Here is a 21,499-nt window from a genome sequence, read left to right as displayed (position 1 = left end):
GGGGTTGAGTTCGGTGATAATGAGAGTTAAACTGAGAAGCGTAAAAAAGATCTTCACCCTTGGATACACATTAAGATGAGATACCCCGATCAATCCCCATATGAAAAGCGATTCATGAGTGAGTTTAAGATTAAAGGTGATCAAGGGTCCAAATCCTTTATTATGCTTCTCACCTTTAACTTTTTATTTCTCACACGATCCTTCACCTATGTATGTGTGTGTGTGTGTGTGTGTATATATATATATAGAGAGAGAGAGAGAGAGTGAGAGAGAGAGGAAAAGAAGTTCAATTGCAAGCTGATTTTCGGATGTGAACCGAGGGACAAAGGAGAGCATGATTGGTGTCTCCGAGGTCCACATTCAATATGAATAACGAAGGTAGAGTTCATGAACTATTCACAATGAATGATACATAATTCATGATGAATAACACGGCATGATCTATGTTAAATTGATTCAATATACATCATGAATATGTATTATTCATGATGAATAACACATAGAGGTTTCATCCGGTGAATCACATGATTTCCTAAATCTAAATCCAACAATGGGTGAACCAGAGACTTTGAAATTAATGCATGATTTGGCTCTTTGAAGAATAGGGAAATGTGGACGTGAACGGAGTACTGCTTCTCTCTCTTTCTCCTTGCCCACAGCTCGGTTGTTTCCGAGTTCAACCCGAAACCCCATCGGGAATTACTAATTAGGCACCGGAGTTTTTGGGTTGCCAGCAACGGTGGTGTGTTGGGCTTTGGTTGGTTGGTGGATTAATGTTAGCCGAACAGGGGTGGTACACTTGTAACTGTATTTATGCCATGAGAGAGATGTGTTGAAAAGAGTGGGTTGCATTAATTAAAAGTAATAAAATGTAGATACAAAATCCTAAAGGAGGTATTTGAATTCCAACTCCCATTTAAACCAACTAAACATGGTCACTTAAAATGAGTACATGAGACGAGATGAGAGAACCAACAACACACTCCAAAAAAGTAAAAAAGTAAAAAAGTAAAAATTAAAACAAAAGCTACACCTCAAATAGACCTACCCCGCACTTGAATATCCCCTACTACTGGAATTAAAAACCAACCCCTTTTTTTACTCGAAAAAGACCAAGACGACCACCACCCCACCCCCCCTCCCCCTATATATATGTTACAAATCAAATCCTCCCTTTTTAAAGGATCCTTTCTTTCATTTTCACCTAATCCTATTCCCCATCCTTCACTTAAATCTAGCATGCCTGCATTCTTTCAACTTCCCCACCGCTTCTTCGCTCTTCCCACGCACCATGTCTACATACGCCGCTGTTAGCACCACCTCCGGGTTCTCTGGAATTAACGACAATGCAACCGCCACTGCTTCTTGTGCCCTCTCCATGTCACCTTCTGCCGCCGCCACCGCCGCCATGTCTGCCAACAAAACCCCACGGGCCTCTTCTGGCTTCAAAAACAAAGACCCGCCTTGAGGTAATGCTTGCTCCACGCCATTTGGCTCTTCCAGATCCACGCCTTTCCTCATCTGCCATATGTCGCAATCCTCTTGGCTGTACGGCAATTCGGTATTATTTTGCCCCGACATATAACTAGACAAATGCTCAGAAGCTTGTTTAGGCTGGTTCAATAGGCAGTAAGCCTCTGCTGCATAAAGGTTCCCCAAGAAAACGTAGACCCGAGAACATTCCGCAAGTCTCAAGAGACACTGAGCAGCCGCCAAGCCCTTCACTGCATTCCCCAATTCCAAGTAAACGAAAGCCAGGTCAGCAAGAACGGCTTGCAAGATCATCTGGTTCTCTTTTCCACAAAGGCTCTCGTATTCGTTAATGGAGCTCTGTAGCAAAGCATTCCCGCTACTGTTCCCCACCTTCGACTCTTTCACTTCCCCATTTGAATTCACCTGGCCTGTCGCTTTTAGATTCGACCCTCGGGGATTCGAGTTTTCATCCAAATCAGGTTTCGACTCATCAGGACAGTCCAACAAGTGCAATGCATTGAGGAGACAACTTTTAGCGAATGTGAGCGAAAGATTTGGCTCCTCCTGCACCGTGTTTCTTGAATTCCAGCATTCGATAACAAGTTGTCTCCATTTTCCCCTACCAACAACATTAACATTGATATCCAATTTCTTCTCGGAAGCCATTATACAACACTCGGCAATTCGAAGCCACAAGAGAGGCCGCTTGAAGAAAACTGAACCAGCCTGTCGAAAACATCGAACGGCAAGCGATGGTTTCCCGCTAGCCAAATAGACTAACCCGCAGTTGTAAGCAAAAAAGACAGATTTGTCCTGCGAGATATTTAACAGCTTCCTAGGCCTCTCTTTCCTTTGTTGAGCACTATTACCGAGTGCCTTTGAGAAAAACACTGCTGAAGTCTGGTACTTTCCGAGTTGATAATAAATGCATCCGAGATTGTTATTATACAATGCGGAAGTCCCCGTTTCGGTTTGACTGACGGATGCCATCAAGAGTTTTATTGCCTTCCGGTGGTTCCTTCTAGCATACTCGAGCTGTGATTTCAAAAACAAGGCAAGAGAATAATCTTTACCACGTGCTATATTCATGGCCATCTTAACTTCACGTTTAGCTGCTTTAAGATTTCTCGTGAGGATGAGAACCCAGACTTTGTATAAATGCACTTTCAACCTCAGATCAGGAGTTGTAATGAGAGACTCATCAGCTTGGGTTCTTGTGAGATCGTTTGACGGTCTCGTTAGGTTTTGGGCCCCACTGACATCGAGAGTTGACATCAAAGATTCATAAAGGGTTTCCTCTGACAGAGTTCGAGATATAGGACTTTCAGGGCCATTTGCATTAACAGCTGAATCGGAGTTGATTGGATCTGATATTATGACATTGCTGGGTGCTGAAGTAGATTTCATAACTAGGTTCGTTAATTGTTGTTGCTGAGTGAAGCTTCCGGAATCACCCTGATTGCCTAAGCTATTCCCACCAACTCTTTCCAAGTAATTGATCACGTCCTGGAATGAAAAGTGTCACAGTTATGCTAAATTATTAGGGAGCAGCTTCTCAGCATAAAAAAAGATGATCAAATTTAAAACTGTCGAATGCATAACAGTTTATCAAAACTAGTTCACTATAATGCATGTGCACACAGAGACGATTAATAGAAGAGGACAACTCAATTCTTACCAGGATGTAGATATTATTGAATTTAAGATAGTGTTTTAGGTTCAGTAGATTTAAAGCTAAATACTGTTAGGAAAGCATCTGATTATTCATATGTAGTTTAATTGGGACGGGTTTCTTATATGTTTCCTCATCCCCTTAAATTTAACCTTAATAGCAGCAGTTCATAAGACCATAGTCTTGTTTCCTGGTGCTAGTATATCTTGATAGCATCCTAAAAACACCACAATTACAAATAGAGACACAAAAGGCCCAAGCCCAGGCCCAGCCTTAAAGCCCGATCAGACCAACTTTTTTTTCATGTACCGAGCCCTGACTGAAGAAGCCCGATTGGGCCTTCTTTAAACACCAAAGCCCGGTTCGGCCACAGAAATGTCTGGGATTTTTTTTGCTTGCTGAAAAATGGGCTTAAAAGGTCGGGACCTTATGCATCTCCAATTACAAATATAGGTAGGAAAGCAATTCATGTAATAGACGAAGGATCGTGTGAGAACAGTAATTAAGGTGAGAAGTGTAAGAACGGATTTGGACCCTTGATCACTTTTAATCTCACCCCCCACCCCATGAATTACGCTTGATACAGGAATCGATCCGGTGCATCTCATTACTGTTCATCTCCAATTAGGATTGATCCAAGGGTGCAGATCCCTTCTTACCTTTCTCACCATAACTTCCATCCTCACTGAAACCCAACCCTCGTGTGATAAGCATGGCCTTTTCTTTTAGTCATTAGTCATTACCATCCTAAAAAACAAATATATAAAAAAACAAGAAACTTACTGCCGCTCTTGTAGCATGATGGCATACTAAAGCAACATCCAGTAACAAGAGGCATACATGACGTGCCACCCTCTGTACAATGAAAGAAACTGATGAGCACACCCAAATCAAACCCCGAGAAAAAAATGATTTAAATTAGTGTCTTACCTCGTCTATTGGTTCAATATTTTGATATAATCTCTCCAAAATGGAGAAACACTTTTCGTACTCATGTAGATGGTAGAGGATGACTGCCTAAAGATAACCAACATGGAAGGAACATCAGCTAATATAATCATGGAAACACAAAATATAATAGCCATAGGAAACACGGGGGCAAGAACTTAGGAAGCAACAAATAATATGATGACGTACTATGTTGAACATCATCACAGAAACATCAAAATCGTCAGCTGAAATGCCCTGTGGGCTACTGATGGTAGAGACTTGATTGGCCACAACATTATTTCCCTTATTTCCCACAGCTTTGCTTCTGTTGTTCAACACCTCTGCATTTTCCCCAGATGAATGAGCAAGCCTCTCACTTCGTTTCTTAACCAAATGAAGAAAAAGTCAAACATGTGCAAGCCAGAACTTTATTAGGAAAACATGTTCACAAATTTAAACTTTATAGCAAATAAAACAACCAACAGTAATATAAATATGATTTCTAATGATTTGCTTGGCAACCATTTATATTAAAAATAATCTACTTCAGCTTTTTGTATACAACAGAGTATCAGCTACTATGTTTAATGTGCCTGGTGGACAGTGTCACTTGGCTTATAAAGGTTTAAGCCACAAATCCATGAGTTAATTTTTCATTGGCCTGTAGAATCTCTCAAATTAACTCAATTCCCTAGCCCGCCAAGCATAACAAATGCTGAAAGTAATGTGGTATTTCATGAACAAATGGGCCTCGACTTCTTGGAAGACTGTCACACGATGAACACAACCATTAATGGAAAATTCACCTCAAATAGAAACTTATGTGATGACCAAGGGCGAAAAGTGACTAGTGATTCATAAAAATTGAGATAATAAAAAAATCTTAGAATTTTATAAAAGCATATATGGCAAATTTTTAGGAAGGAAGAGCTAGAAAGAGTGTTTTTGTTATATAGGAAGCCCCAAGAAGAGAAGGGAGGTGAAAATGTTGAAGGTTCTAACTAATATTCACATTGCAACGCAACAAGATTGCAAAAGAAATCCATTCCCAAATTTTCAAGTGATATTTTTGATTTTATAATAGGAAGGCCTGAAACAAGGTCTGCGATGTTGATTTCTTCCTGAGAGCACAGAAAACAACAAAGTGCATCATCCTCCACAAGGTCGCTAGAACAAAAACAAATTATTGAGCAACTTAAAACAAGGATATTTTGAACACTGTACATCAGCAAAACAACCAATCCATGACTACAGCAAACTTGCAGAATGAAGACAATTATATTAGAGGCCAAAACCAGAACAATCATAAACTAATGGATGGCTAAACTCTTTAAGAATACACCTTCAACCTCAATGTGTTCCAACAAAGAGCTGAAAAAAACACAGATAAGAAATGCCATCAACCATCACTTGCTGTCAATTACATAGAAATTGTTTCTCTTAATATTCATCAGTTTTAGGCAGCATTTAATTGGCAATGATTTCCAAATTCTCCAGATATTTTTATTTACTCCTTCAGCCATGGAGAAAGAAACCCGTTCAGTCTATAAGCAGCTCCTATGGCAACTTTCTACACAAGACACATGCATTCAATTGGCCTTTAGCTGTAAATGGATATTTACAAAAGAAATACAGTGAGGTCATATCAAGTATTATCAATAACAAAGCTCATTTTTTAGTTCTATTTATATTTATATTTGGTATTAGTGAAGTGAAGAAGTACACATAGGAGCAAAACATAATCATAAAACAAACTTTTGTAGGTCGCATGAGAGAAGGATCAGAAGTAAAACCATTTCAACCAATTAAATTCTACTGAACAGTTTTTCAGTTTCTGCATTTTGTTTGCCTTGCCCATGTCATCAAGTCCTAATTATAGTTTTCCCTGGTTTTATATCCTTCACCTATTAAAAACCTCCTATACCAGAAACCAGTGGGATGCTTTGCAAATACCATGGAGAAGTTTATTAAAGAATGAAAAAGAAAGCAGTATTCTACAGCACCAATCTTTAAAATGACCACATTAAACATACCTTGAGACTATCAAGTGCTTCCAAAAATCTCTTCGGATGTGAGAATCCATCTTGAAAGTTCTCCACAATAGCAATGTTATGAAGAATCTAAAACAGAAAGCACATACATAGAAAGGAAACAACCATTAGAATAAAACAGATAAGAAGAAAGGACAAAAAACAAAACAGAACAACAATAAGAACCTTCGGCCATATACCACAAAACATTTATAGTCACCTTAAAAAAATGATCTAGTATTGAACCATGCTTGCTCATCCACCTCTAATAGAAAAGAGTACAATACTAATGGAAGCATTAAACGAAGAGAATATCAAGAAAAAATAGCCATGATAGGATAAACCTGATAAAATATTACAGGAAATTTACATCACTTGGTATGAGAACAGAAAAAAGAGAATACTTTTCATAAGAGACGGTTTATTATCACATTTTTTACCTTCTTACTTCATAAAATATTTTCATCAACACATGTTCACTTTATCTATGTAGTTTTACTATCTCAGAATAGAAAAGAAGAGATTAAATAGAACTGTTGAAATCAATGCCTGTTCAAATTCTATTTGATCATGTAACTTTTATTACAGTTGATCAACTCTGTTTTGTCTGATTTCCCCATCCCCCTTTAGCAAATATAATCAAAAGGTACAAATCAGGATAGTAAGGAGAGCATGAGACACCCCTTAACAATCAAGCATTGTAACTAGACCTATATCCATGCAGAAATGAAATAGAAAAGCCCACTCATAAATTGAGCTGAAATGTTAAGAAAACCATGCACGCTAACAAAATCCTCTACTTAATTCTTGATAAATATCAATATCCAACGAAAGGTCACAAAACCATAATTGGCTGAAAAACTGATGTGAGAGCCATTAAAGATAAAGCTCCAAAAACAAGTCTAAAGAACTAAACAATATGGGACCCAATATTGATGCCTTCAAAGCTCAATATGCCAATAATGTTGATCCAAGTCCATAAACCCGGAATGTAGAACTGATTGGCATACCCAACAACTATACCATCTAGCAGGATCCCATACTAGTTTCAGAACAGCCTCCAGAGCTTTGGATTACTATAGTCCAATATAATAGTTTAGTTACTCCAAATGACAGTATCCAAATTTAATAACCCAAAGCTCCATAAATGCAAAATCTTTTATATCCTAATTGACTGCAGCAATGCTATATGTCATTGACATGGTTCCAAATGTGGCACCATAGGCAACGGACATGTTCCAAAAGTCTAAACAAATGCTAGCAACATAGCTCCAAACTGAATTAAAGTGCAAATAATATGTCACCCTACTAGGGTCCAAAAGGTGCATGTGCTCTAATTAACGATGGTGCACTTTAATATGATCTCAAAGGCCAGTTACAAAAGTATAAGCCTAATATTTAGCAGGCAAAGCTACACTTTAACAACGATTTTCTGAAAATATCCTTATAGTTGCCAATGTCCAAAATCAAAAATCTATTCAGGGTTCAATTATTCCAATTACACAGATCCCAAATATCAAGTATCATTTAGGCTACTTAATAGATATTTACAAAACTATATCTTATATGACCCATATCGTTTAATTAATTCATAGGTTTTCAAAAAGAATGCAACAATGAACAAGAGCAGAACATGTGTTCTTATAACACAATGAAGTCACAAACAACAAACAACCCTATAATAAAAAACCCAAATGGTACAAGCTCATTACATTCCTTCTCCTAACCCTCAAAAATGCACAAAGGCAGGTCCTATAAAATTACCCCGCTTTAGAATAATAACTTAAACACTTGATGAACAACCAAAAGTTTAGACTACACCGCTAACTCGATAAAAGATGCAGAATTTATAATTTAAGTGAAAGTCAAAGATGCTGTCAAACAGATAGGATTCAGCAACACATGGTTCAGAAAACATGTAATATCAATGTTACCAGAGAAAAGATTTAAGAAGCAAAATTTAGAGTTTCAGAGTGTATAACCTTTCTATGAGTCAAGTTTTCATCAAAATAGTGAAACTGCAAGTTTTCAAAACCAGAATAAATTTTATTGACTGAACAATTTGAAGATCGTAATTGCCATTAGAGAAGCATATTTATCAAAATAGTGCAGAGAACTGACTAGCTGGAGATTCCAATGACCACATTTCAATGGATCAGACCAACTACATTTTCAAAAACCAGAAAATGACTCTTTCCCAAAGTAGAGCATGCTTAGAGAAATTGCTTATACTTTAAGTTGGAAATGATTTATAGTCGACATCCCAAAGATTCCACAAAGGTAAAATTTGATGGTTCCAACAAGGGCGATCAGTTACGAGTTTTACAAAAGAATTAGCTTTCAGTCTAGGGTTTTGGGTTTGATGAAGCCGAGAAATTTCAGCACCTTCATTTGTTGTTGATGATGATGGGCTTCCAAGCATCGTGACAGCATTACCTACGCTTATCTCCAAAGGGGTGGTTTCCGCGATTAGCGCTTCAACAATCATGTTACCAATCATGGAGAAAACATCTATGTATAGCTGGATGAGGGAAACATGCTTCGAGGAGCCTATTTGTGGTAGTGGGATACGGCATTTAGAGTTTGGACAGGAGGCAAGACTCCTACCTAGATAAGAGTTCGAGAGGAGTCCCAGAGTTTGTTCTAGGATTCTTTGGTGCATGAAGCTCCTCCGTGAAGGGTCTATGTACAAGGGTGCTCCCATGGTTGCCACAGCACCATGGCAGTAGCCAACCGCCAAGACAACATGAACAGTTTTTAGTACACGATAAACTTAATGCACACACTTTAAAATTCAAAAGGCATGACGTATCAACTGTAAGACTTACCACCTAGAGTTTAAAAATCAAAACACCTGCATATGAACATGAGGCTTCTGCAAAGACGGTATTTTTTGTCATAGTAAAAAACATAGCTAACTTTTACAAATCAAAAGCAACACTATATCGAAGACTCACGCAGCATACATGAAAATTTGCCTATTGTTTCTGATTACATAATTTAAGCTTCTAAAAAAGAGAATAGATAGAAGTATTGAACAAACACTAGTGCTCCGCGCAATCCCAATGAAAAGAAAAAATCAAAAGAACTAGACTTCCACTGCTCAAACATTTATAGAAGTAGAAAAGTTGGATCATCCCTTAGTGATGTAACACCGGTACCTAGTCTAATGATAAAGTGAGGATCTGCACTTTCTGGGAGAAACAGATCTAGAAAATTAGCCCCAAAAAGTAGAAAATTGATGGAAATGGAACCTGGTTGTTAATGACACTGCTGTGGGAGCTATTAAATTTACTAAGCAGAAGCAGAGGAAGTATTGCACATACTAAGCATGCATGTCAAAAATTGAAGTATATTTGAGAGCAATGGTTAAGTAGCATTCAAGAAAAAAATACAATTAATGGGTAATATTCTAATAGTTAAGAGCAGAAAAAATGACAGTTGAGACTAAAAGACAAGGCTGGATTGCATTAACTGAACTACTGGTGAACAAGGTGGTCAATAATGTATTCCGCAGATATGTAGGCCAAGACACTAATCTAAAAGGGTTTACAAGAAATTTTTAGGGCAATGTCAATTAGAAAGAAGCTCCTCATAGAAAGTTTTCAACAATCATATGGTAGAGAAGTAGAGATACAAGTTAACCAGAAAGAACCAGTTATGGTTACAGTAATAAGAATCAAGGAAAATGAATTTCGAATCTTGCAATAGCTTATGATATAATGGCCTTAAACACTTCCCCCAGTAATATCAAAAACCAAATCATGGCCTTAGAAGAGGGATTGAATGTTGTTCATAAACTATAATGTATTGTCATATAGTGTTTTACAGATATTTCCAGTACACATGACATGATGCTAAAAAAAGAAAGGGTGCTAAACACAAAAGGAACAAAAGCAATCCAAGTACATTTAATGATGAAGGGTTGAAGCAAATTCATTTGTCATCAAAGGGGGAGCAAATAGGATGTGAAAAGGGATGGTAATATGCATGAAAGAAGTGCAATAAGTCATCATCAAACTGAAGACATTCTATTGCATGTGGAGGTGAATGAGGCTATAAAAAATATTACAACAACAAGGGGCGCCACAAAATTTTCCATGGTTGTAAAAGGAAGACACATTATAGATTTGAACTAGTCCAACAGAAGTAAAGAAGCAGTAAAATATAGCTAGAAGCAAAGCATATGAGTTGCACAAGAAACTAGAAACAAAATTGAAGAAAAAGGATTAAGACAAGTTAACTAACATAGGGAAAAGAAAACCAAGGAAATCAACTAACATTGACATGAGGGAACTAATAAATGATACTTGGGGGTGTAGAATATACTGTAAACGTTCATTTGATATAACAGTGCAAAGACCAATGTTGTACATGTCTAATGTCCCTCGAGGATTTCAGCATTTTAATTTCTAATGCGATTTTGTTTCTATCTACCCAACTAGATTAAATAAAAGCCTTGAGGGGTAGTTGTCGTAGCATACAATCTCAATTTGTTATGCCGCTGATTGTAGCCTACTTGCATTTTTTGTACTTCCATTTAAGAGCCATTATAAACATGTTCATATGATGATTTTGTAGTCATATCAACCAGATATGTACGATCTTATTACTCACGAGTGAAAATAAAACACCAGTTTTGTGTATTAAGTACTCCCCTTAATAAGCACGACAATTAGTTCATAGACCCTTAGAAAAGATTGGTTAAATATTATACTCAATATGTTATGTAAATACATATACATAAGAATCTTGAGATAAATATAGAAGAGGTTAACCCTAAAAAGGTAGACTGTGTCACTAATGATTACATGATTCGGATAGAAGAGAAAAAGATGGCACCAAAGAAAAAAAAGGGAAATCACAGAAAATCACATTGATGCACACACATACATAGTCAATAGTCATCACTTTCCCAAAGAAAAGCTGAAAGCAAGGAATAGCTAACATGAGAAACACCTTTTTTTCAGTTTTAAACAGCTATTAGACAATAACAAATATTATGATTCCTTAATAAACTAATACCTTCTCACTTTTCAAGTCCAAAATACTGATTTCAAGCACAAGACCTAATAAGTTTCAACCAACATCGTCATATCCGTTTATGGCATTGGCATGTACAACTAACCTTTCCACCAATTCTTACATTATTAACACCTTCAAAAGTCATCTAAAGAGAAGGGAAAGGCAACTCAAATTCACATGCAGTGTGTTCCAACAACAATCTTGAATAGGAACAAAATGTTGTGAAAACATAATGCTATATGAAGTTGGGACTTCGATCCCACTGCATTTGATGATGTCCACACTTGTTTTGCTTGACTTCTCTGTTTTCCCCTATCTTTTAGCATTCCACATCAGTTTTCAGGCAAATATTAGTAAGAGCTTTTTGCAAAAGGCTACTCTTGCCCAAACCATTACTAAAACAACATTTAACCTCATAGTTATTATAAAATTCCACCAGATTGGCTTCTTTAACCACAACAAAAATTTCATACAACCAAATAGTTTTAAACATGCCAATTGTGACACTTTTTACCCATGAACCTCAAAACCTCAATCATCCTGGGAAAAAAACAATTAGCTAACAAAGCAACCAAATGAACTATCTTATGCAAGCCCACGATGTACTCAATTATTCCAAATAAGATTCAACTTTCGAATATACGTCTTCTCCAGGTACAAAAAGAAATTGACAAAGTGCACTTCAAATGCGGAGCACTAGGAATCCACTTCGCCCAGAAATTTTATTGAGAGTACCAATGAGTACAAGTCCTATTTGGTACCAATTGCAAAACAGGCACGAGGCACTCAAGTCATTCACTCGCATTTACATGCATCCTTGATTTCCATGCATTTTGAGAAGTGGACTAGTGAACTGAGTGAGCAATCTCAGTTTAACCCTACAGCCTACATCTTAGTGTTCCGATTAAAGTAAATAAACGGAATTTGATGCAATCAGAAAACCTCTCCATGTCACGAATCAAAACAAATTCCAAAAAAATAATACATTTTCAATTCCAATCTGTATTTAAAACACTCCACAAACAGTGAAACACACAGAAGAACACAGAGGTAAGTAAATTCACCTTCGGATCATCCGCTTTCTTCTCCAAGATCTGATTCAAGACCTTGAGACAATCGACATACTTCCCCAACTGAAAAAGCACATACGCCTCCTTCGCTAGCGTTTGAGTGACAGAAATCAAGTCAGCGTCAGGCGATGACGATGCGTCCCCCCTACTGTTGTTGTTCGACAGAGCCACTGATGACGAGTCCATTCCACCAACCAACAGATCGAACAATCAACAAAATCGGAAATCGCAAAAAAAAAAACCCTAATCTTCTTCTTAATTCCTCTAAAACAATCACATATGCATCACGGAGAACAAATTAAGCGGTTGAAAACCTAGAATTTGTAAGACCTGAATCTGTATATAAATGGTGAGAGTGAGACTGATTTCGGGGGAGATAGAGAGAGAATCTAGAGAGGGAAAGAGGGTTCGTATTGCTGCTATCGACTATCGAGTCTGGGCTGCGTCTCAGATGAGCGATTCCGGTCCGAGTTATGCTAACATCACATATACGGGTACCTAGTTTGTCTGACAGACCGTTGATGTCATCGACTATTTATTGATCCAACGGTGGATTACGTGCCTATGTTTGTCACCCAACTTCAGTCGTGTGAAATTGGCACTCTACTGTTTGTTTATTTTTGGTTTTAGGGGGAATAAATACTTGAAATAAAATTTTAATTCCATCATAATTTTTGATTTTTTTAATATTTAATAATTAACTTTTTAAAAATAAATAAGGAATTTTATAAATAAAAGTTTATTAATAACATAATCTTTTAACTTCTAAGAATTATACGTAATTATGCATAATTTTTTTAAAAAATCTTTAAAATTTATTAAAAAAATTGATTAATAAACATATTTATATATAAAATAATTATTTAAATCATATCATTATCTTTATTTTAAAAAAATCTATCCACCATAAAATTTGTTATTGTTATTGTTATCTTTATCCTAAAAAGTATTAGTTTGTTATCAACAAAGATAATCGTAATCAAATCAAAACAAACAAATAGATATTTACTTTAAATTTAAAAAAAATCTAAATTGTAACAGATTTAGTTAGAATTTTTATATATTTTTTATTCAAATTTGCAAGATATATCCGACCAGTATTTGTAAGTTTTATCTATACTATATTATAAAGCATTTGATAAAAACTCTTAAAAACTATTTTTATGCACGAAGTACCGTTTATTGATGCATATTACTTAAAATTTAAGATTACAAGCAAATTGTGCATAAAGTACAAGTTATTATAGCTTCATATTTGGATTCGTGTAACTAACTGCAGATAAACATAATATCAAATACTGGATAAGCATCTCATTTTAAATATAAAAAATTAAAATATAATTAGGATAATCATTGAGTTATAACAGAATACTTAGTTATTATATTCATTAAAAAAATATTATTAAATATAAATTAAATTTCTTTATTACTAAACCGGAATTAAATTATAATTAAAAAAATTGAATTAAGAAAATTACACCAAAACACAAGAACTTTTTAAAAAAATTAATTTGATACTGCTATCGATATATTTTTTTTCAAAATGTTATGATATTTTCAAATTTATATTTTATTCAAAAATAAAAAAATTATCGTTTTCTCAAAACCAAATAAAACCTTATATCGACATAAAAAATGAATAAAACAAAACACTGAAATCAAGATATGTCTCGATCCATTGCACGAGTACCCATCTAGTTTTAACCAAATATAAATTTCTAATTTTAATAATATAATCTTTTAACGTCTAAGAATTATACCTAATTATGCATAATTTTAAAAAAAGATCTTTAATTTTTATTAAAAAAATTGATTAATAAACATATTTATATACAAAACAATCATTTAAATCATATTAATACCTTATCATTATCTTTATTTTTAAAAAACCTATCCACCATAAAATTTATTATTATTATTGTTATCTTTATCCTATAAAATATTTGTTTGTTATCAACAAAAATAATCATAATCAAATCAAAACAAACAGATATTTACTTTAAATTTTTAAAAAAAAATCTAAATTGTAACAGAATTTAGTTATAATTTTTATATATTTTTTATTCAAATTTGCAACATGTCCACATACAATTTACATATTTACAGTAATCGTAGTATAAGTTATCAAAAAACCGATACAGTTAATGTTTACGGGTAATATGACCTGTTAAAAACGATATTTCGACCCCTTAACCGTTGATATCGAGCTTAAAACCATTCATCACCAACATACATCTCTTCTTGTGACTCGGTTTCGTTCCCTTGAGAAAAGTCAACACTCGTGTACGTTCGAACCCCGGGCCCACGTCCTTCGCAATCCTTCGACCTGCCTTGTTGGGCTCGTCTCACTTCCTTTTGACGCTCGGTCAATTCCAACTTTTTCCTCTTTGATCCCGAGCCTTTCACATGCTCATCCACTAGGTCGACTCGTTTCACACACCGGTTTAGAGTTGTGGTGATCTTAGCAGCCTCTGGTCTGGAGTAACTTTTTTTGCAGAGGCTTATTTTGCTGTTTCTGAAGAGTTTATCTAAAACAGGAAGTAAGTTTTGAGGGTAGTCTAACTTCATTTGTTCACCATATGTCGAATTCCAAAAGGCGATGGTTGGATCAGAGATTGAAGAATTTGGGTGATCGAGAGTTGATTCGAGTAGGGTTGCTTGGAGTTTGAGGAAGGTCGAGTTGAAGTTTATTGGTGGCCGACTGATCTGCAAGCGTTTCAGGATGGCGATCCATAATTTGATTGTGTTCTCTTGTTGTAGTTCCAAATCCGATAGCCACTGAAGCAATGGAATTGACATAATCTGGATAACGAAAGAAAAACAAACGAAATGGTAGGTCATGCATCTATCCAACAACATGGGCATACATACATTGATACATATACACACCATCAAAATATGTATCTGTCAATTAGTATATTCATCAATGAATATATTCTATATATGCAAGTACATAAGATTCAGTGCATATACTCGCTGATAGTAGTGGATCCAGAAACTTTATTGATGGGCTTCGGAATCTAAATTTAGAAAATTTTGGGGGTCAAAGTAAGAAATTTATTTATAAAAAATAAAAATTTGAAGCTTTATAGGGGTTGGTTAACCACCACCTCCACCCCTCTTGGCCATAGATCCGCCACTGCTCACTGAAATTCATATAGTATATATGCATCAATGTACGTACTAATTCTCGTGGTTCTCAAAATATTTTACGGTTGTCATTTGAACCTTCCCCCTAAATACATAACGGTTAAGATTGTGAAGGAGAAATACGAACCTCAGAAAAGGGAACGGTATCCTCGTCAAAGTGAAAAGATTCTGCGAAGCATACCAACGTGGAGAAGACCCTGAAACCACTTTCCAGTCATACAAAAGCCACAACACAATGGCATCTCAAGAAACTCCTCAACTATAAAGTTCTATTCTTTTATACCGTAATTCGACCCATAAAAACATTGGCCCACAAAATGAAATTGTTAAATAGACAATAATGGCACGTAAATCTTTTAACTCACCTGGAGGTTGCATCAAGAATCTGCCGATTTGCTTTTGCCTCGGCATATGATGCACTTAAAAACCTATACCAATCAATAGCATCAACTTAACAAAGACAAAAAGGAAGAATTTTGTGAATCTGAATCGATAGCATCAATTTATTTGTAAAGATGATAATGGGCAAATAGGGAAAATGAAAGCTTTCTAAAAAAGGAAATGTTGTGATGATCATGCGATGTCTCATAAAGGAAAGTGTTGCTATATTCACGGGACATAAAAAGTTAATGGGAAGGGTAGTATCCAAATATATATTCTATTGAACCAAAGGGTCATTGGCCAAGTATCCGAGTTACCAATAGATCCCAACCTCCCTGGAGATCAAGGGTTCAAGCCTCGTCAAAGGTGAGGAGTGTGTGTGAGTTTTGCTATATAAATATGATATACTTCAAAAATATATTCTACTGACCTGGCAGGACACTGCAGGCTGGTTATGGCATGACTGAATCTCTTACAATCACCACCACCGTTATTCCTTCGACATGGCTCCGATGATTTAAGAATATGTTCAAGCACACATGTTATGGCATATCCACACAAGGAAAGAAAACCAAAACCCTGAGTCTTTTCTGCAGGATCAACCTCAGAATACTCTTCAAGAAACTGATCAAAAACTGGAAACAAATTTTTACAGCACTGGGAAGACAGGCACCCATAACCCTGATGGACAGCCACATAAAGCGACTTCCATGGCTCGATAACTTGTACAACATCAAGCTTCTTTTGTGATAATGAGTAGAACACGACAAAAGGGTAAGCCAAGAAATGAGAAATAAGGAGATACCAAGTATCATCAAGCTCTGATTTGCATGACACTAGACCCTTGTTACCATCTACATAATCCTTCAGGCAGTTTGCTATAACAATCCAGAAATCTAAGCAGTTCAGTGTCGAGTATTTGTACAACGAACATGTGAACGTGTGGAAAACATCATAAGAATCATATGACATCAGCAACAAACTCACGTAGGCGGACAGTTTCCGTGCAACAGACCCATCTCCAGGTGCATCAGAAGTTGAATTAATAATGGTATGAAAGTAGAGTACAATAAGATACACAACTGGTGAAACCATGTTCCCATCTCCCTCCAAACAAACCACCATCATTTTTGTAAGCCCATTTGCTTGATTCAAGTTTTCAGTGTACTTGGAGTGCAGTGTCAATTTGTATAGACGGGATCCCAAAATTGATGATTCCAATTCTCTAGTAGCAATCTCTATAAACTGGAGAAAAATTTGACTGATAACACTTTCAGATATCTTCTCCAGGCACATAATGATAGTATTGATGCATGACATAACCTCACTAAAAGGAACACTTGAACTTGATAAATTAGATTGGACTCCTTCCAATGAAGAACGAAAAAGTTTTAAAGCAGCATCATACGCTACTTCCCCATGACTGATGAAAATGTGAACCACATTTACGAACAAGTCTAACTGACCTAAATTCCAAGGCGTCCATTTAATTGGGTAATGCTTCCATGAACGGTTTGCAGGTTCAGGATGTGTAGTAGTCGGGCTTTTAGCTAACTGTTCATCGTCTGATCCCCTGTTTTCATCTATTCTTGTTGCTAATGCATAGCTCTCAATCAGATCCAAGCAGAAATTCCAAGACCAGATGTTCCTACTATCAGGTCCAACTCGAAAGACCACTTCAAGCATCGGCCCTAAAACATTTTTAATAACTAAAGGGTGATTAACGGAGGTATCCAGTTTGTAGAGCAAATAATTCCAAGTACTCAGGCAGGATAAGTGAACAGATAAATCACATTTGCTTGACATGATCCCTATTAGGGGTGTCATTATGAGTTTAGTGCTCTTGGGTAATCCATTAGCTTCAAAGACACCATTGTCTTCATATGTTTGCTCTTGCTTACTGCAATTATGTGCGACTGCTTTTGTTGAAGATTCTTGTGAGGGCATAATGATCAAAGCATCAATTAAAGCTTCCCAGGCAATCTGCAAATTTGAAAGAGAGAACCTTGAGAATCAGCTCAATTGGCAAATAAAGGCTAGGCCTTGCGGCTTCTCCCCATGGGTCGCCAGTTCAAGTCTCCTCAAGGCCTCTGGGCATTTTGGCCCTGGGGAATTTTTAGACTGTTATATTCCAGTTCCTATGGGCTTAGTCAAGGTGCGCACAAACTAGCCCGGAAAGCTTATGTGGCATGAAATTGTTACCAATAATTTCATTTTGCTTCTACAATGTCTTTTTAAATTTGAACAAGTAGAATCTGGAACAGGACGAAAACAGAGAGTACCTGTGAAGCAATCTTGACTTGTGGGTCACTGTCAGAAAACGTCTGCTCAGGACTTTTTAGTAGCTGATTAATTAAGTGCCTATTTTTCATGGCATATGGTCCTATAAGGCGAGTAAACCATCCCCATGCTTGCATTGCTTGAATCTTCATGCCTTGATTTAACAGCCCCTCCAGTGCAGGAAGTAGCTTTCTCTTAACATCTAGAATAACTGCCTGTTCGGAGACATAATACGCTCATTTACAGAACCAAAGACTGTAATATGTTATTTATAATTTAATAATTCCTACTTTTCATGAAATCTGCATCAGGGCATGGCCCTAAAACCAACATTCAAGAATAAATAGTCACAGTTGGATGATTTTATTGTTGTTCATACTGCATATGCTCTGTTACTTTTTGAAGTCAGCCTGTTATTTTTTAGAGACCCGAAAAAATGACACCCAAGGTGTTGCAACTATTTAGAGACCCGAAAAAATGACACCCAAGGTGTTGCAACTATGGTCACCTGATCCTTGATGCACCCCTGGTCATTCACCGTGAAATAGGCAGGCGTGAAACTTTAACCAAGAACTTCTAGGTTATCCTAAGTAAGTTCCATTTAATTTAGCAAACTCAGCAAGAGGCCAAGGCTCAGCCTTCCAGAATCAAACTTAGCCAAAACCGTAAGCTCTAGGCTATCTCTATTACACAACCTTTTAAACCTAAAAACGCCATTAGTTGTTTTACAGCTATTCCAGCAATGCAAAATCTGCATTTCATGTGCCTAAGATAGAAAAAGATTCATCCTCTTAGGATCCATCAGAGGTCATTTTTCCATCCGAGTATAAATACACTTCACATAAGTCTTACATGCCATATGACTTATAGATAAAGGAGGCGTCCCTTTTCAGAACTGAAGAAAATTTATCCTTTGTAATCTGTATTTTCTAACCACATGATAACCAATAAAAGTATAGCCGATATAGTAATGGTTTATATACCTTGGAGAGAGCTTTAGATGGGGGACATATTGTAGATTTAAGTTTCAGTAAACATCTTTCTGACATACATTTCTCCCTTTTATCTGCACTAACAAGTCTTCTGTATATCGGGGGAGCCCATAAGTTAGATGTCTCTCTCATTTTTTCAGGCAACTGGGTCACAAGCTTCATCACAGCCTACACCAGTAGAATGAGTAAGTAACAAGGAAAAAAGGCCAAGAAAAGTTTGGTTTATAGTATTGCAAAGGAGACTATTGATGATCATTTCCCAAGGATTTTACATAAAAGGCTAATAAAAAGAATTAATCTCAAATAAAGTGGCACTGTTATATGGCCAAAACAATTGTGAAAGAATAACTTATTATGGTCATCTTCTGATAGTGAACAAACAAAATAATTCACCTAACACCAGAGCCATGATTAATGTTATTCACTTCTAACAAAACATAAGTAGGTACGAATACATACACATGCACCATCGCTGGGTTAAGGGACTCAGTTATTACGAATTAGATCAAACGCCACTAGTTAAGCTTTCTAAAATTTGTAACTGCACATGCATGAGCAGGGTACAATCAAACACTTTTTCATGGTGGAGTGTATGCAAGAGGTGTGCTAAGCATGTAAACTTCACCAGGATGCTCAAAGTCATGCTTATTGGTAGTAATAATAATAGAAGTTTCCAGTATTACATAACCAAGTGTCGAAAATAGTCTCTTGTACTGCTGATGACGAGAGGGAGATCATATTAAATGAAAAGTTCCAATTGTACTGAAGGGTCAATTGCCCAGCAGTACCCCGTTACTGGTAGAGCTAGTCTCCCCAGGAGGTCAAAAGTGAGGAGTGTGCGTTAGTATTTACGTATACAAATATTATATGCTTCCAAAAAGAAAAGAATTCCAATTGCGATATGATCAAGTTGACGAGACTCGACTCAAATCAACAATCACTCATCCAAAAGTAATTGGGTTAGGCAAAAAACCAATTACCGTATAAGAGCCTACAAACAAAACAAGATAAAAACATTGACCACATTGTCATACCTGCATGGCCTCAAAAGTTGTTGATAGAGATCCAGTAGGATTGTCAAGGGCATGAATTATTGCCCTCACCAAAGAGTCAATATGAGCATTTAAGGACATTGCACTGAATTGTTGGACAGATATGCACCATACTCCTAAATTACAAACAGACTGCAATTAACCTTTACAAGTCAGTACCATTGACCATGCGTCTGTAAGTGATCGTAAATGATCTCAAGCTAAATGCAATTTCAACCTTGATTCGAGTGGCCAAAATGACCTTCTGCAGAGAACTTAGAACCATATCAACATCATCTCCTGCCATACCCACAACACAAAAATGCTCAATTCACTTTCATGTGTAGTAACTTCTTCATCTACAGAACATATGATAGTTGTTCAAGTTCACATCATTAGTCTTATCAATGCCTTTTTAGTCTTCTTTCACCATTGAAATTTAAACCTATACACCTGATACTGTTGAATTACAAAAACAACATAAAATATTACTGTTTCTTTTTATTTTCCTTTGAATTCTATTTCAATGCAATACATCCTCGTGTATGCTCAATGAGAATATAAAGTTGTGACACATTGGCAATGAGTTGTATACCTTTGTTTCAATGAAGTGTCATGACGCTATAATGTGGTTATGTAAAAAACTGTATGTATGGTCTTCAAACAAGCAATCACAGTTCCTTTCTTTATATGAAATGAACTGTTCAAAAAGGCGAAATAAACGAACAGTACATACAATCAACTACTTGATGAGGCTAATTCGCTAAGAAGTCTACTAACCTGAGATACCGGTAACAATGGATGGATGGTAAATCATGAACCCCATACACTTCAAAGCCTGTGCAGCACTGCAATTAGACGAATCCATCCACACAACCACATTACAAGTGCCAACTAGTAAGAAAACAGCCTTATCGGATGCTCAAATACAACAATCACTTACTAAAAAACTTACATTTCCTCGTCATCATCTGAAATATCGTTCGCCATCGACGACAAAAGAATATGAGACGAATCAGCGAGAGATTTAAGGAGGGGAGGATCGGTAGTCGAGTGTTCTTCCAGTTGCAATAACATGGAGTAAGCGGATGATTTGTCCCATTTTGAGTTGATACCAGCACAAGATGACAAAAGGGTTTTCAATTCATTGAGTTGGTTCGCTAAATCCCCCATTGTTTCTCGCTGAAATTTGGAGAAATCTCAAGGGTCGATGTTCTGTGGAGATGAACCCTAGTTTGTACTTTGGAGGGTTATTTAGTTTGCTGCTTGGCGCCATAAATAAATTTCCATCAAATCTTAAGGGGGTTAATTTACTTTACAACCCTTCATCTTTAGATGGATTGTTATTTCAATACTAAAGTTCAAGTATTATCCTGGAAATGCCATAAGTAGCACAACATACACAAGGGGGTGTTTGGGATTGCTTATAAAAACAACTTGTTGACTTATTTTGACGTGGCACCGG

At 36.4% G+C, this 21,499-nt stretch overlaps 2 protein-coding genes across 3 annotated transcripts; both read right to left on the bottom strand.

Annotated features, from left to right (window-relative positions):
- Positions 1-895: 895 nt before the first annotated feature.
- LOC112517070 (CCR4-NOT transcription complex subunit 10) lies at positions 896-12,583 on the bottom strand. 2 transcript variants are annotated; one of them, XM_025124384.1, is made up of 6 exons: positions 12,195-12,583; positions 6,109-6,195; positions 4,283-4,459; positions 4,076-4,162; positions 3,929-4,000; positions 896-2,979 (listed from the first exon to the last, which is right to left on the bottom strand). In XM_025124384.1, exons 1-6 carry the CDS (start codon positions 12,384-12,386, stop codon positions 1,225-1,227), a joined length of 2,370 nt encoding a protein of 789 aa, XP_024980152.1. In that variant the 5' UTR covers positions 12,387-12,583; the 3' UTR covers positions 896-1,224. The 2 variants fall into 2 exon arrangements, with proteins under 2 accessions (XP_024980152.1, XP_024980153.1); XM_025124385.1 differs by lacking the exon at positions 4,283-4,459.
- A 1,668-nt stretch (positions 12,584-14,251) lies between these two features.
- Positions 14,252-21,249, bottom strand: LOC112516829. Its single transcript, XM_025124061.1, has 12 exons — positions 20,990-21,249; positions 20,815-20,882; positions 20,273-20,334; positions 20,038-20,187; positions 18,995-19,171; positions 18,014-18,226; positions 17,525-17,714; positions 16,162-17,422; positions 16,049-16,062; positions 15,716-15,800; positions 15,478-15,547; positions 14,252-15,002 (listed from the first exon to the last, which is right to left on the bottom strand). The coding sequence occupies exons 1-12, from the start codon at positions 21,205-21,207 to the stop codon at positions 14,409-14,411; spliced, it is 3,102 nt and encodes a 1,033-aa protein (XP_024979829.1). The 5' UTR covers positions 21,208-21,249; the 3' UTR covers positions 14,252-14,408.
- Positions 21,250-21,499: the final 250 nt, after the last annotated feature.

This window comes from Cynara cardunculus (genome assembly GCF_001531365.2).
Source record: "Cynara cardunculus var. scolymus isolate 2C chromosome LG 8, CcrdV1, whole genome shotgun sequence".
NCBI lineage: Eukaryota > Viridiplantae > Streptophyta > Magnoliopsida > Asterales > Asteraceae > Cynara > Cynara cardunculus.
Note: the sequence above shows the minus strand (reverse complement) of the source record. Positions and strands in the feature narration are given on the sequence as shown.

Excerpts from the sequence above, each read along its gene's own strand:
- LOC112517070 (XM_025124384.1), bottom strand. The coding sequence starts at position 12,386 with ATGGACTCGTCATCAGTGGCTCTGTCGAACAACAACAGTAGGGGGGAC. Across the intron at positions 6,196-12,194 it reads AGAAAGCGGATGATCCGAAG|ATTCTTCATAACATTGCTAT; the intron begins GTGAATTTACTT and ends TTTCTGTTTTAG. Across the intron at positions 4,460-6,108 it reads AAGCACTTGATAGTCTCAAG|AAACGAAGTGAGAGGCTTGC; the intron begins GTATGTTTAATG and ends CATTTGGTTAAG.
- LOC112516829 (XM_025124061.1), bottom strand. The coding sequence starts at position 21,207 with ATGGGGGATTTAGCGAACCAACTCAATGAATTGAAAACCCTTTTGTCA. Across the intron at positions 20,883-20,989 it reads TCAGATGATGACGAGGAAAT|TGCTGCACAGGCTTTGAAGT; the intron begins GTAAGTTTTTTA and ends GTCTAATTGCAG. Across the intron at positions 15,003-15,477 it reads ATACCGTTCCCTTTTCTGAG|ATTATGTCAATTCCATTGCT; the intron begins GTTCGTATTTCT and ends TTCGTTATCCAG.